The 17122-nt window shown below is 35.4% G+C and overlaps 1 protein-coding gene across 1 annotated transcript in view; it reads left to right on the plus strand.

Annotated features, from left to right (window-relative positions):
* The window catches only part of GC (group-specific component (vitamin D binding protein)), a 38545-nt gene that overhangs the window by 9993 nt on the left and 11430 nt on the right, over positions 1-17122 (plus strand). The window contains exons 2-10 of the mRNA XM_008588788.1: positions 5680-5749; positions 6337-6469; positions 8704-8915; positions 10099-10231; positions 10529-10623; positions 12545-12674; positions 13721-13923; positions 15254-15383; positions 15868-15965. Of these exons, the coding sequence (XP_008587010.1) occupies positions 5680-5749; positions 6337-6469; positions 8704-8915; positions 10099-10231; positions 10529-10623; positions 12545-12674; positions 13721-13923; positions 15254-15383; positions 15868-15965 (1204 nt within the window). The remainder of the gene's footprint in view (positions 1-5679; positions 5750-6336; positions 6470-8703; positions 8916-10098; positions 10232-10528; positions 10624-12544; positions 12675-13720; positions 13924-15253; positions 15384-15867; positions 15966-17122) is intronic.

Raw genomic sequence — 17122 nt, forward strand, 5'->3', positions numbered from 1 at the left:
ACCCATCAAATTGTTGGCACTCTAATGTTAACTACCATCATGATATTTTTATTTAATCTTACATTGTTTTGGGACCTATGCATGGCAATGCATTCTAAGTTTCCAAATCGAGATGCTGGTGATACCACATTCTCCCATCCCAACTTCCTCCCCTATCTTTACTCCCTATAAAAGCAATTGTGGGAGGTTACCAACTCACTAAAGGAAGGAGAGGTGAGATGAGATATATGCAGGAAAAAATGTCTCTTTTGGGTCTTTGGTGAATGTTCCAAAAGACAGGCGGAACCAAGGTGAACCCAAGGACATCAGCTGGAGTAAATCTGTTACTGTCCTCCATTGAAGCTGTAGTTTCTGGGCTACTATCTCACTGACCTTATATTTTCTACTGTCTTCATTGGCTTTTGGATTTTCAGAATCTGAAATAAAGTTCAATTTCTTTCACTCATAGTATCCTATTTAATTTCCTCGAGACTAGTTAATCTGTAGATGCCATGTAGGTCTCTAACCTTAGTATTAAAAGAATTGAATTTCTTTTCATTGATTCAAATTCAGAAGACTACATATCTACTTGCAAACATAAATGTTAATATGAAAATCCAAATCAGTGCTCTCTACGATAAAGAATAAAAATGTCAATGGAGATGAAACCAAAAAAGGCTGAAAATTAAATAAAACAAAGTATTAACTCCATTGCAACTTCATTGACAATGTTTCTAGTGATATCAGTCTCCAATAACCAGAACACCTTCCTAAACCAACCCAACAATGTTAATTTTCAAGTAAAATCACTACTCTGAAATCACCAATATCTACCTAGTTTGAATAAACACTGCAAACCATATTACTAAAAGATAACGTTAAAAAAAATGCTAACAAATGTACTGACTATTTGTGGCACAGATTAGCCTGTCAGTGCAGAATAGAAATAAAAAAGCCAAAGAAATGAAGTCACAAAAATGTAAAATGGCTGACAGAACTCTGAAAGCCCCTGATTCTCCAGAACACAACAGGAAAATAGCAACTTGATACAGTTCTTAGCACCCTATATGAGTGGCTATTTAAGGCAATGTTATTTAGGACCATTCATTGCTCTGGGTATACAAACAGTTTTCCTAGAGGACCAAATTACATTTTATTGAAAGATTATAACAATAGTGAAAGTGTCCAAAATATCTTTTTTAGTGAATTTTATACCAAGATAGTGAGTATCGTATTGCCTATGGTCACTAGAATGAAAGTTTCATGGGGGCAGGGATGTGTCCATTTGGTCTCTATTGTATGTTCAAATTCAAAACTGAACCCAATACCTGGCACAGAGTAATCCCTCAAAAAATATCTGTCGCGCATATGAATGTACATTGTCAGCTCTGTTGGGAGAGGTAAGGTGCATGAAGCAGTAAAGATTTCCCAAAAGTAAATCAAATTTGTTTTCAAAAGTCCAGAATTGGACATGACTTACCAGAATGTTTCACAATACTCACATACAAATGGGACGTGCTGTTGCACAAAGAAGAAATTCTGTTAATGAAATTTGTAAACATTTAGTACCAAGGGGATCGCTTGATGTGACAACGATTTCACCAGAGTTACTAAGATTATGCCAATATTTACTAGGGCCATGTCAAAGTCCAGATCACACTCTTTATAACCAAATGGTACATTAGAGAACAGAGCATGTCATTTATAATTCATTTGAGACATGATTTAACTATTTGAATCAGAGTGATTTCAACTGCTATAAAAAAAATTATTAAGCAATATTCCATGAAATGAGGAGTCAATTTGCAATAATCACATTGCACATTAACTTCAGTATTTATTTCCTGTTTTTTGCAAGATGAGAAAATGATTAACATATTTGCTTAGCCTTGTAAGCTCTATAGCTCCTATTTGGATAAATGAATAAGTGAAATTTTTTAATCAGAAATATATTTGGGGTATATAGCTGAAAGATCATGGTGCAACAGCTTCCTCTACAGGATATTTTTATAAAAGCAGTTTACCTTCATATTTTAATTCTGAACTTTCTCACTGCCTCCCTTTTGAGTTTTCTCCCTTGCTTCCTTTTATGTCCAAGGCGCAATGTTCCAGCAAATATTGTTCAAAACCACTTTAAGTCTTATGCAGTCCATCTAATTTTCCACTTTTATCAGTATGCATTTTAACTAAAGCATATGTGCGTGAATTCTAAACTACTTGTGGTTGACTTAACTAAAACTGCATAACAAGGGTTAATCTATCATGCCCATTTACACTACCTTTGCACACACACACAATCCCATAACACATACAATGAAACTCTATATTTTTAGTGAAATGAGAAATCTGAACCTGGAAGGCTAAAAACAATATTTCTCAAAATGTTCATCCAAGGTACCCTATTTGAATACCAGATTTCACTATGCAAGTTATTGAATGGTCGCAATAAAAGTACCAACAAAAATGACCTCTTCCATTTAATAGGGGGAGTTTATTAAACGGAGGTAGCTCATAATCATCAAAAAGAAAATGTCTTATTAGAGCTATTTTTTGTGCCTTAAAATAAAGTAAGCTCTGGGAAAAAAAGATTCCCTATAATCTCTTACTGTTTCTAAAAGGAGCTAATTTATAATTCCTGGGAAGTGATCTTAAAAATCACAAGAATACAATCTCATACTACATTCAGGAATCTTTAATATACAAGGGTACCTTACAAAGTTCATGGAAAAATAGAATCCAAAGATAATACTAATTATTCCATGAACTTTTTGAAGTACCCTGGTATATGGTTATTTAAATTCATTCAAATATTTTCAGTGACAAAACAAACTCACTTCTTCAAAAGACACCTATCATTTCAGTTATTAATTAGCTTCATACATTATAAAGCTTTCTTATACTGAACTAAAATCTATTGCCTTATACTTATACTGCCAGCCACTTTTCCTAGCTCTGCTTTAGAAGCAACATGAAACAACTCTGCCATCCTAACATACTGCTCTTCACTAAATGAGGACCGTGCTAACCTAAATTTTTTCCCTCTGTGTTCTAATCTACAACCCCGTGGAATACCATTAATGATTAATAGAAACTTTCTGCCTTACTTTGACTTTCTGAACCTGTCACAATATCCAACCTTGAAAACTAATCAATAAATTTCAGGAAATGTACTAGATGTGAAAGTTCTCAGTTATGCCAGAGATTTGTTGCCGGTGGCTTTTTGTATTCCGTTGACCATTAGCTTATCAGTTTTACCACCTTGTCTTAGCTTCCAGGATAATGTCAGAGTCAAACATGTCAGTTCTCTTCCACCTTCCATGTGATTTTGATGGTATTTGAGTTGGTTCCTTGTTATAAAGTGCTGCTTAAGAATGTGTTCATCTCTCAATCCTCAATTCTGGCTTTTCTTGCCTCAAAAATATACTTTGGGATGTCCCCCTGAAAAATACCTGTTGCGACAGCTTTTGCTATGGGCAATTTTCATCATTAAATCTAACAAGCCCCAAAGAGAATCCTTTTATTAAGGAAAAAAAAAAGCCCTGCCTAGCTTGTATAACAGCCTCCACCACCTCTGCTCCAACCATAAAACAAAGATTTCTACCTGGGCATATGTACATTCAGTCTTCTACAGAACTGTAACAGAGAAGTAAGGACATCCTTGGGGTAAAACATGTGACAGCAGTTACCATCATATCACGCGAGTTGACTTTCCAACATTTATAGCCAGGAGGACAGATTACGAAAAGTTAAAGCCACTTAGAACAGAGACCAGGTCATTTATATACTTCTTACATTTTTTCAGAAGATCTAGCATCACAGGTTACTGGGAAATTTCCTGGACTTACTGGCATAAATGATGAATCAGGGAAGGAGAACATTGGTTGACTTCCTTGCATCTACCCTATTCCACATGTAACAGGTGTGTTGTATAAGCAGGTGTCACCACCAGTAAAGAACTCATCCTCCACAGGAACTAGCTCTTCCCTGCTGCAAGAATGGACTCAAGAGCAGGTCCCGTGAGTCTCCTCAGTTCACTCTCAGATTAAAAAAAAAAAAAAAAAGTCTTCTGGTCCTTTTGAATCCCAAAATAACCACCTCATTTCAGTCATGAGGATAGTTGTATTTAGTAGTCAAAATTTGCAAATTCAGGGGCTGGCCAGTTAGCTCACTTGGTTACAGTGCAGCCATGTAACACCAAGGTCATGGGTTCTGGTCCCCATACCAGCCAGCAACCAAAAAAAGAAAAAATTGTAAATTCACTGCAAGTTGAAGCCACTTCCCCAGGTCAGGCCTGCTGCAGTCCTATTGCATGTGGTGGGAAAGGGGGGCATGGCATGGACACCTTCCTTTTTCTATGCCTCTTCTCTTCTTCCTCCCACTGTCTAGGCTGCTTCAGGCTCCTCCAGGGCTAACACAGGGAAGGGAGAAGCTAGCAGGAAAGGTTGCAGCAGGAAAAAGTAGTTCAACAGGCAGCGTAGTGAGCTAGTGTAGTTTCCTGTGTTATGGAGATGTTCAAAGCTGACCATTTTCTGTTTGTGGGGTCTTTGGCAGACTCTGCCCTGTCATCCCTGGAGATCTCTCACATCCGGCTGATAATTTAAGCCTCCCTTTGGGGCCCCTGAATTTCAAATTGTCTGACTCTGCATAGAGGTGCCCCACTGTTGGCAACCCACCACCCTCTACATAGCCCTTTTGGGGGGAAAAATAAATATTTAAGACAACTCCAGGCCAGCTTGATCTTTATCAGCTCTGCAAGGCCACCCCAGAGCTTCCCAACCAGAGCCCTCTCCTTTACTCCCCAGGCCACTTAACCAGCCCCTTGCCCTTTAGATTTCTCTGACCTGAATCAGACACTTGTCCATTGTAACCCAAACTCCAAAGGTCACCTGCCAAGGTCTCTGAGTGACTTCCTTAAAGCGTCTCTCACTATGCTTTTAGTGAGGAGAAACACTCACCACCATTTCTCCAAACTCACCACACTAACAACTTTTTCCAGAAAATATATTGCTTCACTTCCACCCTCTCCCTTGGCTGAATCCTTAGACTTCGTACAGAGCCTGGAGCTGGGTACCAGTGCAAGGGTGTCAGCACTGGCTCTCACACACCTCCTGCAAGCCCTCACTGCTGGGGCTGGCCCCCCACTTTGGAACGGAGACACTCTCCACTTATTTTTGTTCTTATGTCTTGTGAGGCCTTCAGTGAAACTGAGACAATGAAAATAAAGGGTGAAAAAGAAGGGCGGAAAAGAGGGAAGGAAGGAGAAAAAGTCCCATTTTAGCACTATTATTAAGATGGGACCTAGAAAAATGATTGTCATATCAATAAGTTCTGACTCACTAGTTAACACATCATTCGACTTACCTACTTTCGGTACTAGTTCACTCTTTTTCTCCTTTTTTTCCTGCTGTCCAATAAAACATTACAGCATGCCCTAAAATAGTGGTCCATTGTAAGAAAACAGCTAGAAAGGCACCCAAAAAATGAAACTGCATACGGATATTGAGAAAATGCTGCTTTCAGCATAGATCATGTGGAGAATCACTTTATACAAGGGTACTTGAAAAAGATCGTGGAAAGTTTCATATTATCTTTTAACTCTCCCTTTCCACAAGCTTTTTGAAATACGCTTTTACATGTACACTTAATGTAATATTCATTAAAAAGGGAAAAGATATAAATTTTTCTATTTCTGCTTCCTAGGCCGAGACTATGAAAAGGATAAAGTCTGCAAGGAACTCGCCGATCTGGGAAAGGACGACTTCACATCTTTGTAAGTGTGCAGTATCCACAGTCTCTCTCAGTCACTTGACCTTGAACAAAACTAAATGTGAGGTAACTTCCATTCAGCGTGGGGAGTTGAACTGATCTCTGCTAAGATTAAGAGGAGAGAGCCCAGGATCAATGTGGGCGGGGATGTCTGGAAGACATCCAAAGATTCCAGTTGAACTGTGGTTACTGTGGTCTAAGAATTGTCACCAGTAAGTTCATTAATGAGTTTAAAAAAAGAATAAGCCAGCAGTTTTCTAAGGTAAATTAAAATGCAATAGTACGCCCTAGTACTCTTGCAAACAAAAGCAATAAGGTACGAAACAGGTTCATTTGGGGAGACTTGAGAAAGACACCACCAAGCTGGTATAATGGAAACCCAAGTCCAATTTCTACTGCTTTACAAGATTAATTCACCTAGAACAAACTACTTTTTAAACTAAACCTCTTATTCTTTTCATTAGCCATATTTGTTAAAATGTGTACAATATTCCATTTAAAAATTGAACAGATTTTATATTTTAGTATGTGCAAAAATGTGAAAAAAAATTCAGTTCTAATTAATATATGGACTTTTCTTTCCCCCCTCAGATCACTAGTCCTATACAGCAGAAAGTTTCCCAGTGGCACATTTGAACAGGTCAGTCAGCTTGTGAAGGAAGTTGTCTCCTTGACCGAAGCCTGCTGTGCCAAAGGGGCTGACCCTGCCTGCTATGACACCAGGGTAGGTATATGTGGCTGGCGATGTCTATGGCAGCCCAGAGCACAAAGCCTAATGGGCCTTCACGCCGTGTCTCAGGGAAATTCTAGACAGCAATTCCATCCACTCCTAATGTGGGGGAAATATGAAGTCTATTCTCTTTAGAGTCCAGGTTTCTTCTAACATAATGAGTCCATTTTACCCATTATTCCTACAAGGTTCAAGTGAGAAAATGGAGCTGTAAAGTAACTTAGTGATTTATTAAACATACATTGCTAGTGAGAAGTGGGCATAGGGTGTAAGTCCAGTCTGACTCAAAACCCTGAGTTTTTAACGCCATAAATTCGAGGTTCACAAATATAGACTTAGGAACCTCTTGAAATAATTCCAACTTATGCTGTGTAGCTTAGAACCCCACCCATACCTTTATCATCATGCCAGGACTAGTACCCACAGCTCCAGAATAATTTAGTGTCGGCCTCAAATTATTTTGGGTTTCTAATGTTGCCCTATATACATATACTAAGTTCTGGGGTTTTTCCCATACAGTATATATGCAGAAATTAAAATGCTGAAATGACAGGGTTTAAAATATAGACAGTACCTGAAAAAGGTGAAATCTCAGGAGTTTCAGCAATTTACTAATGCAGTCATCAGGCTTGGTGCAAATGACATTTAAATGTATTTGATAAAGGCGTCTGCAGACAAATCAGTCTCAAGCCTCTGGCAGTTAGGCTGCAGAAACAATACTCAAAAAATCTGATTATAGTAGATGTAATAAAATCAGTACTCTTACCCATTAACTGCTTTATCTGGTCCTTATCTACTTTCTAAGAATTTCACAATCATTTTCTTCCATCACCAAGCTCATAAACACCCATCATTTTAACCTGACATTCCGCACCACCTTAAACTAAGCAAGCATCAAACCGTCATCCATGGTCAAAATAAAGAGCACATTTTTATTTTATTTCATATATTTGCTAATACATCCCTTGACCAGAGATATGATCTGTCTCTACAATCCTGGAGCTTAAGAGACCAGAGATGGCATTGACTTTTTTCCCTCTTTCTTCTGCTTATTCAAAGCACTTTTAAAAAAATGTGTCGGTGCTTTTTATTTTTCAACCTCATTTTTTATTTGAAAAGAGATAGTTTTAAAAAGAAAAAACATAAAGTTTGCCAGGGAAAGAAATGGAAGGAAAAAGGAGCTTGGTTGAAAAGAGAGATAACAAAGAGAAAGACAGTCTAACTCCTAAGTTCTGAGACATGATGGCAGGTAGGCACGGAAGAGGATGAGACGTGGGTTTAAGTGACTCACTCATCATGTTACTTTCTTTTACTGAGAGGAAAGATTTTTAGAGGTTTTTCCTTAAAAAGATGCCTAACCTGTAAAAATAAGTGTGAGGATGTCAAAGTACGTTTTCCTATATAAATCTCAAAGTAATTTTTTCCCATGATGACTATTTCTAATGTTTTTTTCTTCATGATAGCTATTTCTATTCTCCATCTTTATTTCACAAGTTCTTTCTAATACCAACATCTTATTGCTACCATTGCTTTGGTAGTGCTTAGACTGCCCACATGCAGCAGTGTATCAGGACTGAGGCAGTAAATTAATGTAAACTAGTAGTTTTCAACCCATGCTGCACTGGAGAATAAACCTTGGGGCTATGGAAAAAAAAAAAAGATTTGCAGGCACCATCATTGACCTACTGAATCAGAATTTCTGGTCCAAGCATTTCTTATTTTTATTTAGTCTATGAGTAATTCTGAAGCCAAAGCAGGCTCAAGAATCATTAGGGAAGAGAATGCAAAGACTAAAGCAGTCAAAAATTGAGGTCTGCTCATTTAAGAAACGGAGGTCTTCCTTCTTAATGAGGTATTGCAGCAGAAAACAGGTAGAAAATAATAACAGAATAACTAATATAATATTTCCAAATGACCTCTCATCCTCAGAGATGATAATATCTCCATGGAGAAACACGGTGCTAGAGGATAAAATTATAAAGGCCACAGTCAGACAAAGTTCTATTTTTTTGTTCTATTCTGAGGAGAGTTATTTATTAACATAAATAATACCCTACATTTGCCTATAAGTATAATTATGCAGCTTCTCACATTGACAAATCATCTCATAGACAATTGGTTATCAATGAGAATTGTTAAATGATAGACTAAGATGTCATACTGAATGGAAAACTACGAGTCTGGAAATTTGCATATACATGTTTCCTTTTTTCCCTCTCTCATTCCAGACCTCTGCACTGTCTGCCAAGTCCTGTGAAAGGGACTCTCCATTCCCAGTGCACCCAGGAACAGCGGAGTGCTGTACCCAAGAGGGCCTCGAACGGAAACTCTGTATGGCTGCCCTAAAGCACCAGCCACAGGAATTTCCTACCTATGTGGAGCCAACAAATGATGAAATCTGTGAGGGATTCAGGACAGATCCAAAGGGATTTGCTGACCAGTAAGCTGCTTTGGTCATATATAGAATTTTAAGGCATAAAATATCAGAAATGAATCTAATCTAACCCCCTACTCTATGTAAGCATCTCTTCTATGGCAACTTCCAATGAGGGGAACCTGACTCTCACCCAACAGCACAACTCCCTGTTGATACTGATTATTGTGAATGTCTTTCTCAGAAAGAGATGAAATCAACTTTCCCAGATCACCATATGCTAGTCCTAGTTCTATCATCTGAAACAGAATCATTTGGATCTCCTGTCCATGTGACATATGATCAAATATTTGACAGCCCCTAATGTGATTCCCCTTATGCTAGGGATCCTTGCATACTTCCTATGATAAAAGCAAGGTTATTGCTGTGTGCATTTTAAATACTTAATTTCCAATAAAGCATAATAAATTAACAGTTTCTTCATCCCAAGAAACAGTTGTGAACATGACACGTACTACAAAAATGAATATGTAAATTTGACCTTCTTATTACTTAACATGCATGAGGAATTAGATAAGGTGCCACTGGTTCTTTGTGTTTAGTCCTGGAAGGTCATAAAAATGAACAAAAATGGGGGAAAGCCAATTTATGATAATGAAAAAATAATATATATATATATACACACACAAAAATCAAAAGTGATGTCATTTAAATTGGTCACAATTTTATAAAAGTTGGTGGGCTTGCCTGTTCTTGTAAATTTTCAGAGATTTTTCCCAAGATTTCAGAGTCCCTTTTAGATCCGTAGGGGCTTGTGTTTCTAAAAATTAAAATGACTTTTTTTCAACAAATTAGTACACCTATGCATAGCAATTGTCTAGAATAAAAACCGAGATAGATAATGAAGCGTAAACCCATTAATTACATTCATTGTAATTAATCCAATTAGCAGCTTAAATAATAAGCAATCACCATGGGCAATTCACCTGTCTAGACATTCATGAATAAAGGGACAATGGCCCCTCCTCCCAAGCAGACCTATGGGAATTTAGGAAAAAATAAAATTTTTTAATGAATATATCAATTAAAAGTAAATAGTATTATAACTCTTTCTCTAAATCCTTAGTGCTTAATAGATACTAAAACTATAAATTAGTGTAACATGCATCCTTTCTCCATCAGAATACTTGTAGAAAAGTAGTTTTCATTTTCCCAGTTTTTTTGACCAATCCTATTTTTTTCCCCACAGTTTTATGTATGAATATTCCAGTAATTATGGACAAGCTCCTCTGCCACTTTTGGTCAGTTACACCAAGAGTTATCTCTCTATGGTAGGGTCCTGCTGTACTTCTGCAAACCCAACCGTATGCTTTCTGAAAGAGGTAGGTCCCATACTTATGTGCCATTTTTTTTCTTCTTGTGATGGCATTCCTTTTAAACAATGGTAGAAGTTGAGAGTCTGCAATCAGTAAAAGTTTTTAAAATGCCTCCCTTGCCTTTTGTTAATTGGAAAGTAAACATACCACTTCTGGGAAATAAATATCATTGTTCCTTTGGTCAATGTTCAGTTTTGCATTTATCAAAAAAATGAAATTAGTAGTCTCTGTTTTTGACATTTGTGCCCTCTGTTTTCAAGAGATCCTGACTGTCTAATGAGATTCTTGTGCTTTTTTTTCTAGAGACTCCAGATTAAACACTTATCGCTTCTCACTACCATGTCAAATAAAGTCTGCTCACAATATTCTGCTTATGGGAGGGAGAAATCAAGGCTTAGGTAAAGATTAAGCACTGTCATTGTATTTAGAAGTTTTGTTATGCGCTATCTATCCATAATATTAGGGTTCTCTAAGAAGATATTTGTAATAGAAGAAACAAAATATAATTTTATGTACCTATAATCTTCAAAAATATGGCCCTATTCTTTTTTCCCCCCTCTACACAGAATATGACCAATAAGGAACAAGGCTATGTTGTAAAACATCAGATTTGGTTTTAATCAATCTTTTCCACATACCTGTTGTATGGGAAAACTGGTAGACCACTAAAAAATATATCTTCAATATTCATATTAGCATAGATTACAAATAAAAAAGCCCCCCCCCAAAAAAAAATCTTTGTGTCCATCATCTGTTATTTGCTTTGCAGTTTTTTCTTGGGATGAGACTCCCTGAATTCTTACTTGCTTTATGAAGCCTTCTACTATATAGAATAATCTCATGATCTTCATGAATATTTATTCTTATTATTTATCTACTTCAGCTATTTGCAACCATCACTTTGATTTTTGTATGGCTCCTTTACTGTTAACTCCACATTTTCATTTTAAAAGTTTCTATGTTATACTTCTGTCATATGTCCTCAGACATCTAGATTTGCCAGATTTTTCTTTTCAGTATTTATAGTCTCTTTAGTTCCTTTTACTCTGATTCACAAGCTTTTTTTATCTAATGGCAATAAATGAACCCATTTCTTGCTGGCAGTGGGTAATAAACTTCTGTAATGAGAATAAAAACTACTTTCCTGAGTCCTTTAAAATTAGTCTTCCATTAGAACTACCCAAATACACAATGATGTTTTCTCTAGTCCTTTAGTTTTCCTTTTATATTGAGATAGTGTATTTGGCAAGTAGAACGTAGGAATTTATAATATAATACTACCATATATATTGCTTAATTATTAATTTATACTTGCATTAATGTCTAGGAATTTACCCCAAGGAAATAGCATTTGATGCTAAGAAAGATTTAGCTATAAAATATTGGTGCTACATTTTTTTAAACAAGAAAAAACTAGAGATTTCCTAAATGTCCCTAAAGCAGAAAATGCCCAGGTTAATTATGGTATACACATGTAAAAGAACACCATACAGTTTGTTAAAATCATATTGTAAAAGAATGTTTAATAAAAACTACAAAATATTGCTAAAAGAAATCAAAGAATATACAAATAAATGGAAAGCCATTCTGTGCTTGTAGTTTGGAAGACTTAATACTGTTAAAAATCCCCATACTACCCAAAGTGATCTACAGACTCAATGCAATCCCTATAAAAATCCTAATGGTATTTTTTGTAGAAATAGAAAAAAAAATTGTAAAATTTATAAGGAATCTCAAGGAACCCCAAATATCCAAAATAATCTTGAAAAGTAACAAAGTTGGAGGACTGAACTTCCTGATGGCAAAATATATGACAAAGCAATAGTGGTCAAGACAGTGTGACACTGGCATAAACATTAATAGAACAGAATTAAACTATCCCAATGAATCTTTTCAAATTTTCAGTTCTCAAATGCAGCTTCTCTTCTGGCCAGACCTACACAGTTGAAGGATGCCTTTAAAATGTTAGGTCTAAAACAGCATTAAAGAAAGTACTGACGTCTCTCTACTCATAAGGCCAATGTTGTATTTTTGTGCCCCTCACAGTCTTTTTAAAAATGTTCTTATAAATTTGCTGAGAAATTGTAGATAAAATAAAAGAATTAATAAAAGGCCTGTAGCTCCACACCAGAGTTAATAAATATTGATTGAGTATGTGGCTTTTGCACATAGGATCCATTGCATGGCAAATGTGCTCATGTGGCCATTGAGGCCAAAGAGTTAACACCATGATATCATTCCTCCAGGCAGTGTGTTCATAATGAAAACAAAAACACTGAGAATGTGGGTAAGCTAACAAATTTATTTTTAACTATTTAGCCATCTCATAAAATTAGCCCAGAAAGTACCTACTGCTGATCTGGAGGATGTTTTGCCACTAGCTGAAGATGTTACTAAAATCCTCTCCAAATGCTGTGAGTCTGCCTCTGAGGATTGCATGGCCAAGGAGGTAAGACAACCCCTATCACCATTATCATCATGTACCATGTGTCGAGTGGCAGGCACTCTTCTAAACTGATTTTCATGTGCATTATCTGAATGGATCATCACATGTGTCCTACAAAATGTAAATATATTTTTAACTCCTTTCTACAGATGAAGAAACAGAAGATTAGCAAGGGTCAATAATTTGAGACCACACAACTAGTAAGCGGCAGGGTTTACATGCAAGACAAGATTATCGGATTCCCAAGACCTAACTCTACCTACATTTTCTAGTACTGTATCCATTAGCCACATACGGTTATTTAAATTTAATCATAGTTAATTAAATTAAATATATATTTAAATTTGAATATAATTTAAAATTCTTCGGTCATACTAGTCACATTCAAATGCACAATAGTATTGGACAGTGCAGATTCAAATCATTATCACATAAAGTTCGTTTAGATGGCACTGCAACCATTATACTATTAGAGGCTACTAATGTTTTTATTATACTTTTAGTAATTTAATCATCTCAAATTTTTTCACCATTTTTAACTTGCATAATCTTTTTAAGTAGATGAAAAGGTTTTGTTGACCTCTTCAGCAATAGATACATTGAGTTGCCTGGTCTCTTTCCATTAAAAATGCATGTCTGTGTTAATAGGTGTTTTTCTATAATGATATATAATGGCTAAATAGGACTCAATTGCATATATCTATTACATGTATTATATCTATATTCCTCTTTTATTTAACTAATCTTCTATTGTTGTTTTTAGGTTGTATAGGTTTTTCATTATTTTAAGCAATGCTGTACTTAATAACCTTATAGTTAAGTCTTCCCTTTATCTGTAATTACTTTCTGAGTAAAATTCTTAGATGTGAAATTGTATGTTTTTAAGGATTTTAGTACATGTTGACAAATTGCCTTCCCAAATATTGTACCAGTTTACTGAGAGTATTTACACTGACTTTTACAAACATGATGCCATGACTTGTAAGCCTTATTTTTAATCAGGCAAACCAGGAAACTAACAATGCACAAACTCACCATTTCTTTTGTAGCTGCCTGAACACACAGTAAAAATCTGTGACAACTTATCCAAGAAAAATTCTAAGTTTGAAGACTGTTGTCAAGAAAAAACACCCATGGACATTTTTCTGTGCACTTACTCCATGCCAGCTGCCCAACCACCTGAGTTGCCAGATGTCGAGTTGCCCACAAATAAAGACGGGTGTGATCAAAAAAACACCAAAGCCATGGATCAGTAAGTAGAGGTGATGTGAAATGTGTTTCCATTTTAAGTTCATTTGGACACAAAAGAATCATGCTGCAGGCCAGACGGAGGGAGGTATGCTGTCACTCATTTCCAACACAGGCACAGCACTTTTTATGCTTTTCATGGACTTTTAAGTATTTGTTAATTGATTTTAAATAACTCAGATTTTAAAAACCCAATAATCTGTTTTACATGAAGAATAATTAAGTTTAATAGAGAGACTTCTGGATATGGAGAAAGGAAACTGGGGTTCCTAATTCTGTCTCCTCTGATTACTGTGTATGGCCAGAAGTGACTTAACCTTTCGGAACTTCATTCTCTTGTTAATTAATTTAAGAATGGTAATACTTGCCTTACTTAGCACACAGGTGGCTTGAAAAATGCTTGTAGAAGTGTAGGTGAAAGTAAATGTGAAAATATCTTTTTCTACAATAAAATACTATACACATGTAACACCAGAAATATTTCATATTAACTAATTTTATCATATTGCTTCTAGTTCAAAGTCAGAAGCCTAAAGTATTTCAGATTTTTAGACAGCAAGCGTTTGATACAAATAAAACAGACAGCAAACAGAATATTTTTCTTGACATTATTAATATTCAAAACCATTAAAAGAAATAAAAGATTAAATAGGAAGAAATGATAAATTTTTATCTTGTTTTAAATAGGAAGAAATGGTAAATCTTTATCTTGTTTCACTCAACTAAAGAACTAAAATACACCATGTGTTGCATATATTATGAGTGTATGCATACTCATAGAATAAAATATTTCACAAATACATTGAAAAAGCAAATTGGAATATCAATTATTGATACCAGACAGCAAAATTTAAACTGGACCAAGATTCTAATTTTCATTTTTCTGAATACTCATTGTTTTTATAAGTGCATAACAGCAGAGAGATAAAACATAATGGCAGAATTTAGAAAATACTATTTTCGTGGAAAAGCTACTTAAAGTACCCACATGGTGCTTTATACAGGATCGATTGTATTATATTTGCACAAAGGACCGTTCTATATGCTTTTGAAGTAGATATGCTTATATATAGCATATATGAAAATATGCATGCATGCAAAGCTTTAATTCAATATTAACTAGTCACAATAGCTTCAAAGCAAGTATTAATAACTTACAATTCAAAGAAGATATGTATAACTCAAAGCCTGTTGATTTGGCTATCTCCTTTTTTAATTAAGATGCAGAAAACAGGTGCTCTCTCTTTGTGATAGATATGTCACATTTCAAAACATGAATGCATATACACATATCTATTCATAAGAAGAGTTTTATCTCTTCTCTCTCATGCCAGGTATACATTTGAACTAAGTAGGAGGACTCACATTCCAGAAGTATTCCTCAGTAAAGTACTTGAACCAACCCTGAAAAGCCTTGGTGATTGCTGTGACTCTGAAGACTCTACTGCTTGTTTCAATGATAAGGTATAATTTGCTAGATTTTCTTTATCAACCATTTAGATCAAGGGTTGGCAAACTGCAGCTCATGGCCAAACCTGACCCACTGCCTATTTTTGTATGACCTACGAGGTAAAAATGGAAGAACTGAGTTACATTTTTAAATTGCTGGAAAAAATCAAAAAAGGATTAATATTTAATGACACATAAAATTATATAAATTCAAATTTCAGTGTTCATACATAAAGTTTCATTGGAACATAGCCATCCTCATTTTTTTTGCATTGATCATGACTGCTTTGGTACAGCATTGCATAGTTGCAACAGAGACCACATATGGCCTACAAAGACTAAAATTACTATCTAGACTTATGCAGAAAATGTTTTCTAGTGCTTGGTATAGATAATAAATATTCATACTGATATAGTATATGAAATTCTGATTTAATAGCCTCATGGGACAGTCTTTCAAGACAATTAATTTTGTTACACAATTGTTGTTTGCTTACAGGGTCCTCTACTGAAGAAGGAACTATTTTCTTTCATTGCCAAGGGACAAGAACTATGTGCAGATTATTCAGAAAACACATTTACTGAATACAAGAAAAAGTAAGGGACTTGTTCTGGCTATATCCTCCAAATTTATCAGTAATATTTGCCTAGTATTGTGCTTTGAAAGCATGGTTGAAAACTTAGGTGTGCTATGTGAACAATAAAAAGAGAAGCTGTATTAAGAGTTTTAAAAGTGGTCAGAATCTAATATCTATGTTAGCAGCAGCTGAGTTCTTTTCTGGGGGAACAAAATGTCATGTGTATAAGGTGAGAGGCTATTTAGAACACAGCCACATTATATAATCTATCTGCAGGGACTTGATTCAAAATGGCAAAATTAGCCCATGGGTTATCAGTATTCTTGCCCCAAAGTTATCTGTAGATATTGCCACATATAATTGGGGAGCTATAAAACTGCTAGAAAATATTATCTAACTTCATGACATATTGCCTGACAAGATGACCCAAACTTTCAACCAAGTATAGTGTCAGTGGTCATCACCAGCATGTGTTCCTTATAAACTGGGAAGTCAAATGCTAATTATCAATAATGATGTTCAATAGTCATTTTTCTCAATTAAGAGGAGGAGAAAGCATTTCTTTATAAGTAGGTGTTAACACTAAAATAACAGGCTGTAATAATGAAAGTAGTAGTACTGGGTTCTTGAGAAAAGTCTCCATTCAGAAGACCATGTCATTCTCAACTTTATTTAGTAAGTTTCTCAGATCCATTTCAAACAACATGGGCCATAAGCAAGCACAAATAGAATTCCATAAAAAAGATCTTTCTAAATACTCCTAAAAGTAAAATACTTCTTTCAGTGACCCCCATGAAGTCTACCTTAGCAAAGTTTTTAAAAAAAAATGAAAAACTGAGACTTAAGTTCAAAATGATTATTTCTCAGTTATCGGAAAACTGTTTAATTGTATAATCTAGTAGAATATTATGGAGGTAGTATAAAATAATGTTAATCAGATAATTCGAATTTAAGTTCTCTGGCAACAGTTTTGAACTCCAGGATTGCATGGGGTATCTGAGTAGTAGTTTATATAGTCTGGATTCCAGATGAACTTGTAGTAGAACTGACATTTAGGGTTATGAAATTAGAAAAGATTAAGACTACTAAGTCTCAGTATTTGAAATCCCCCACTTTTTTTTTTTTTAATCATCTGATTTCCTTTTGGTCTCACTTTGCCTCCTCTCCTAGCTTGGA

This window comes from Galeopterus variegatus, unplaced genomic scaffold (genome assembly GCF_000696425.1).
Source record: "Galeopterus variegatus unplaced genomic scaffold, G_variegatus-3.0.2 Scaffold5035, whole genome shotgun sequence".
In the NCBI taxonomy this organism is placed as follows: Eukaryota; Metazoa; Chordata; class Mammalia; order Dermoptera; family Cynocephalidae; genus Galeopterus; species Galeopterus variegatus.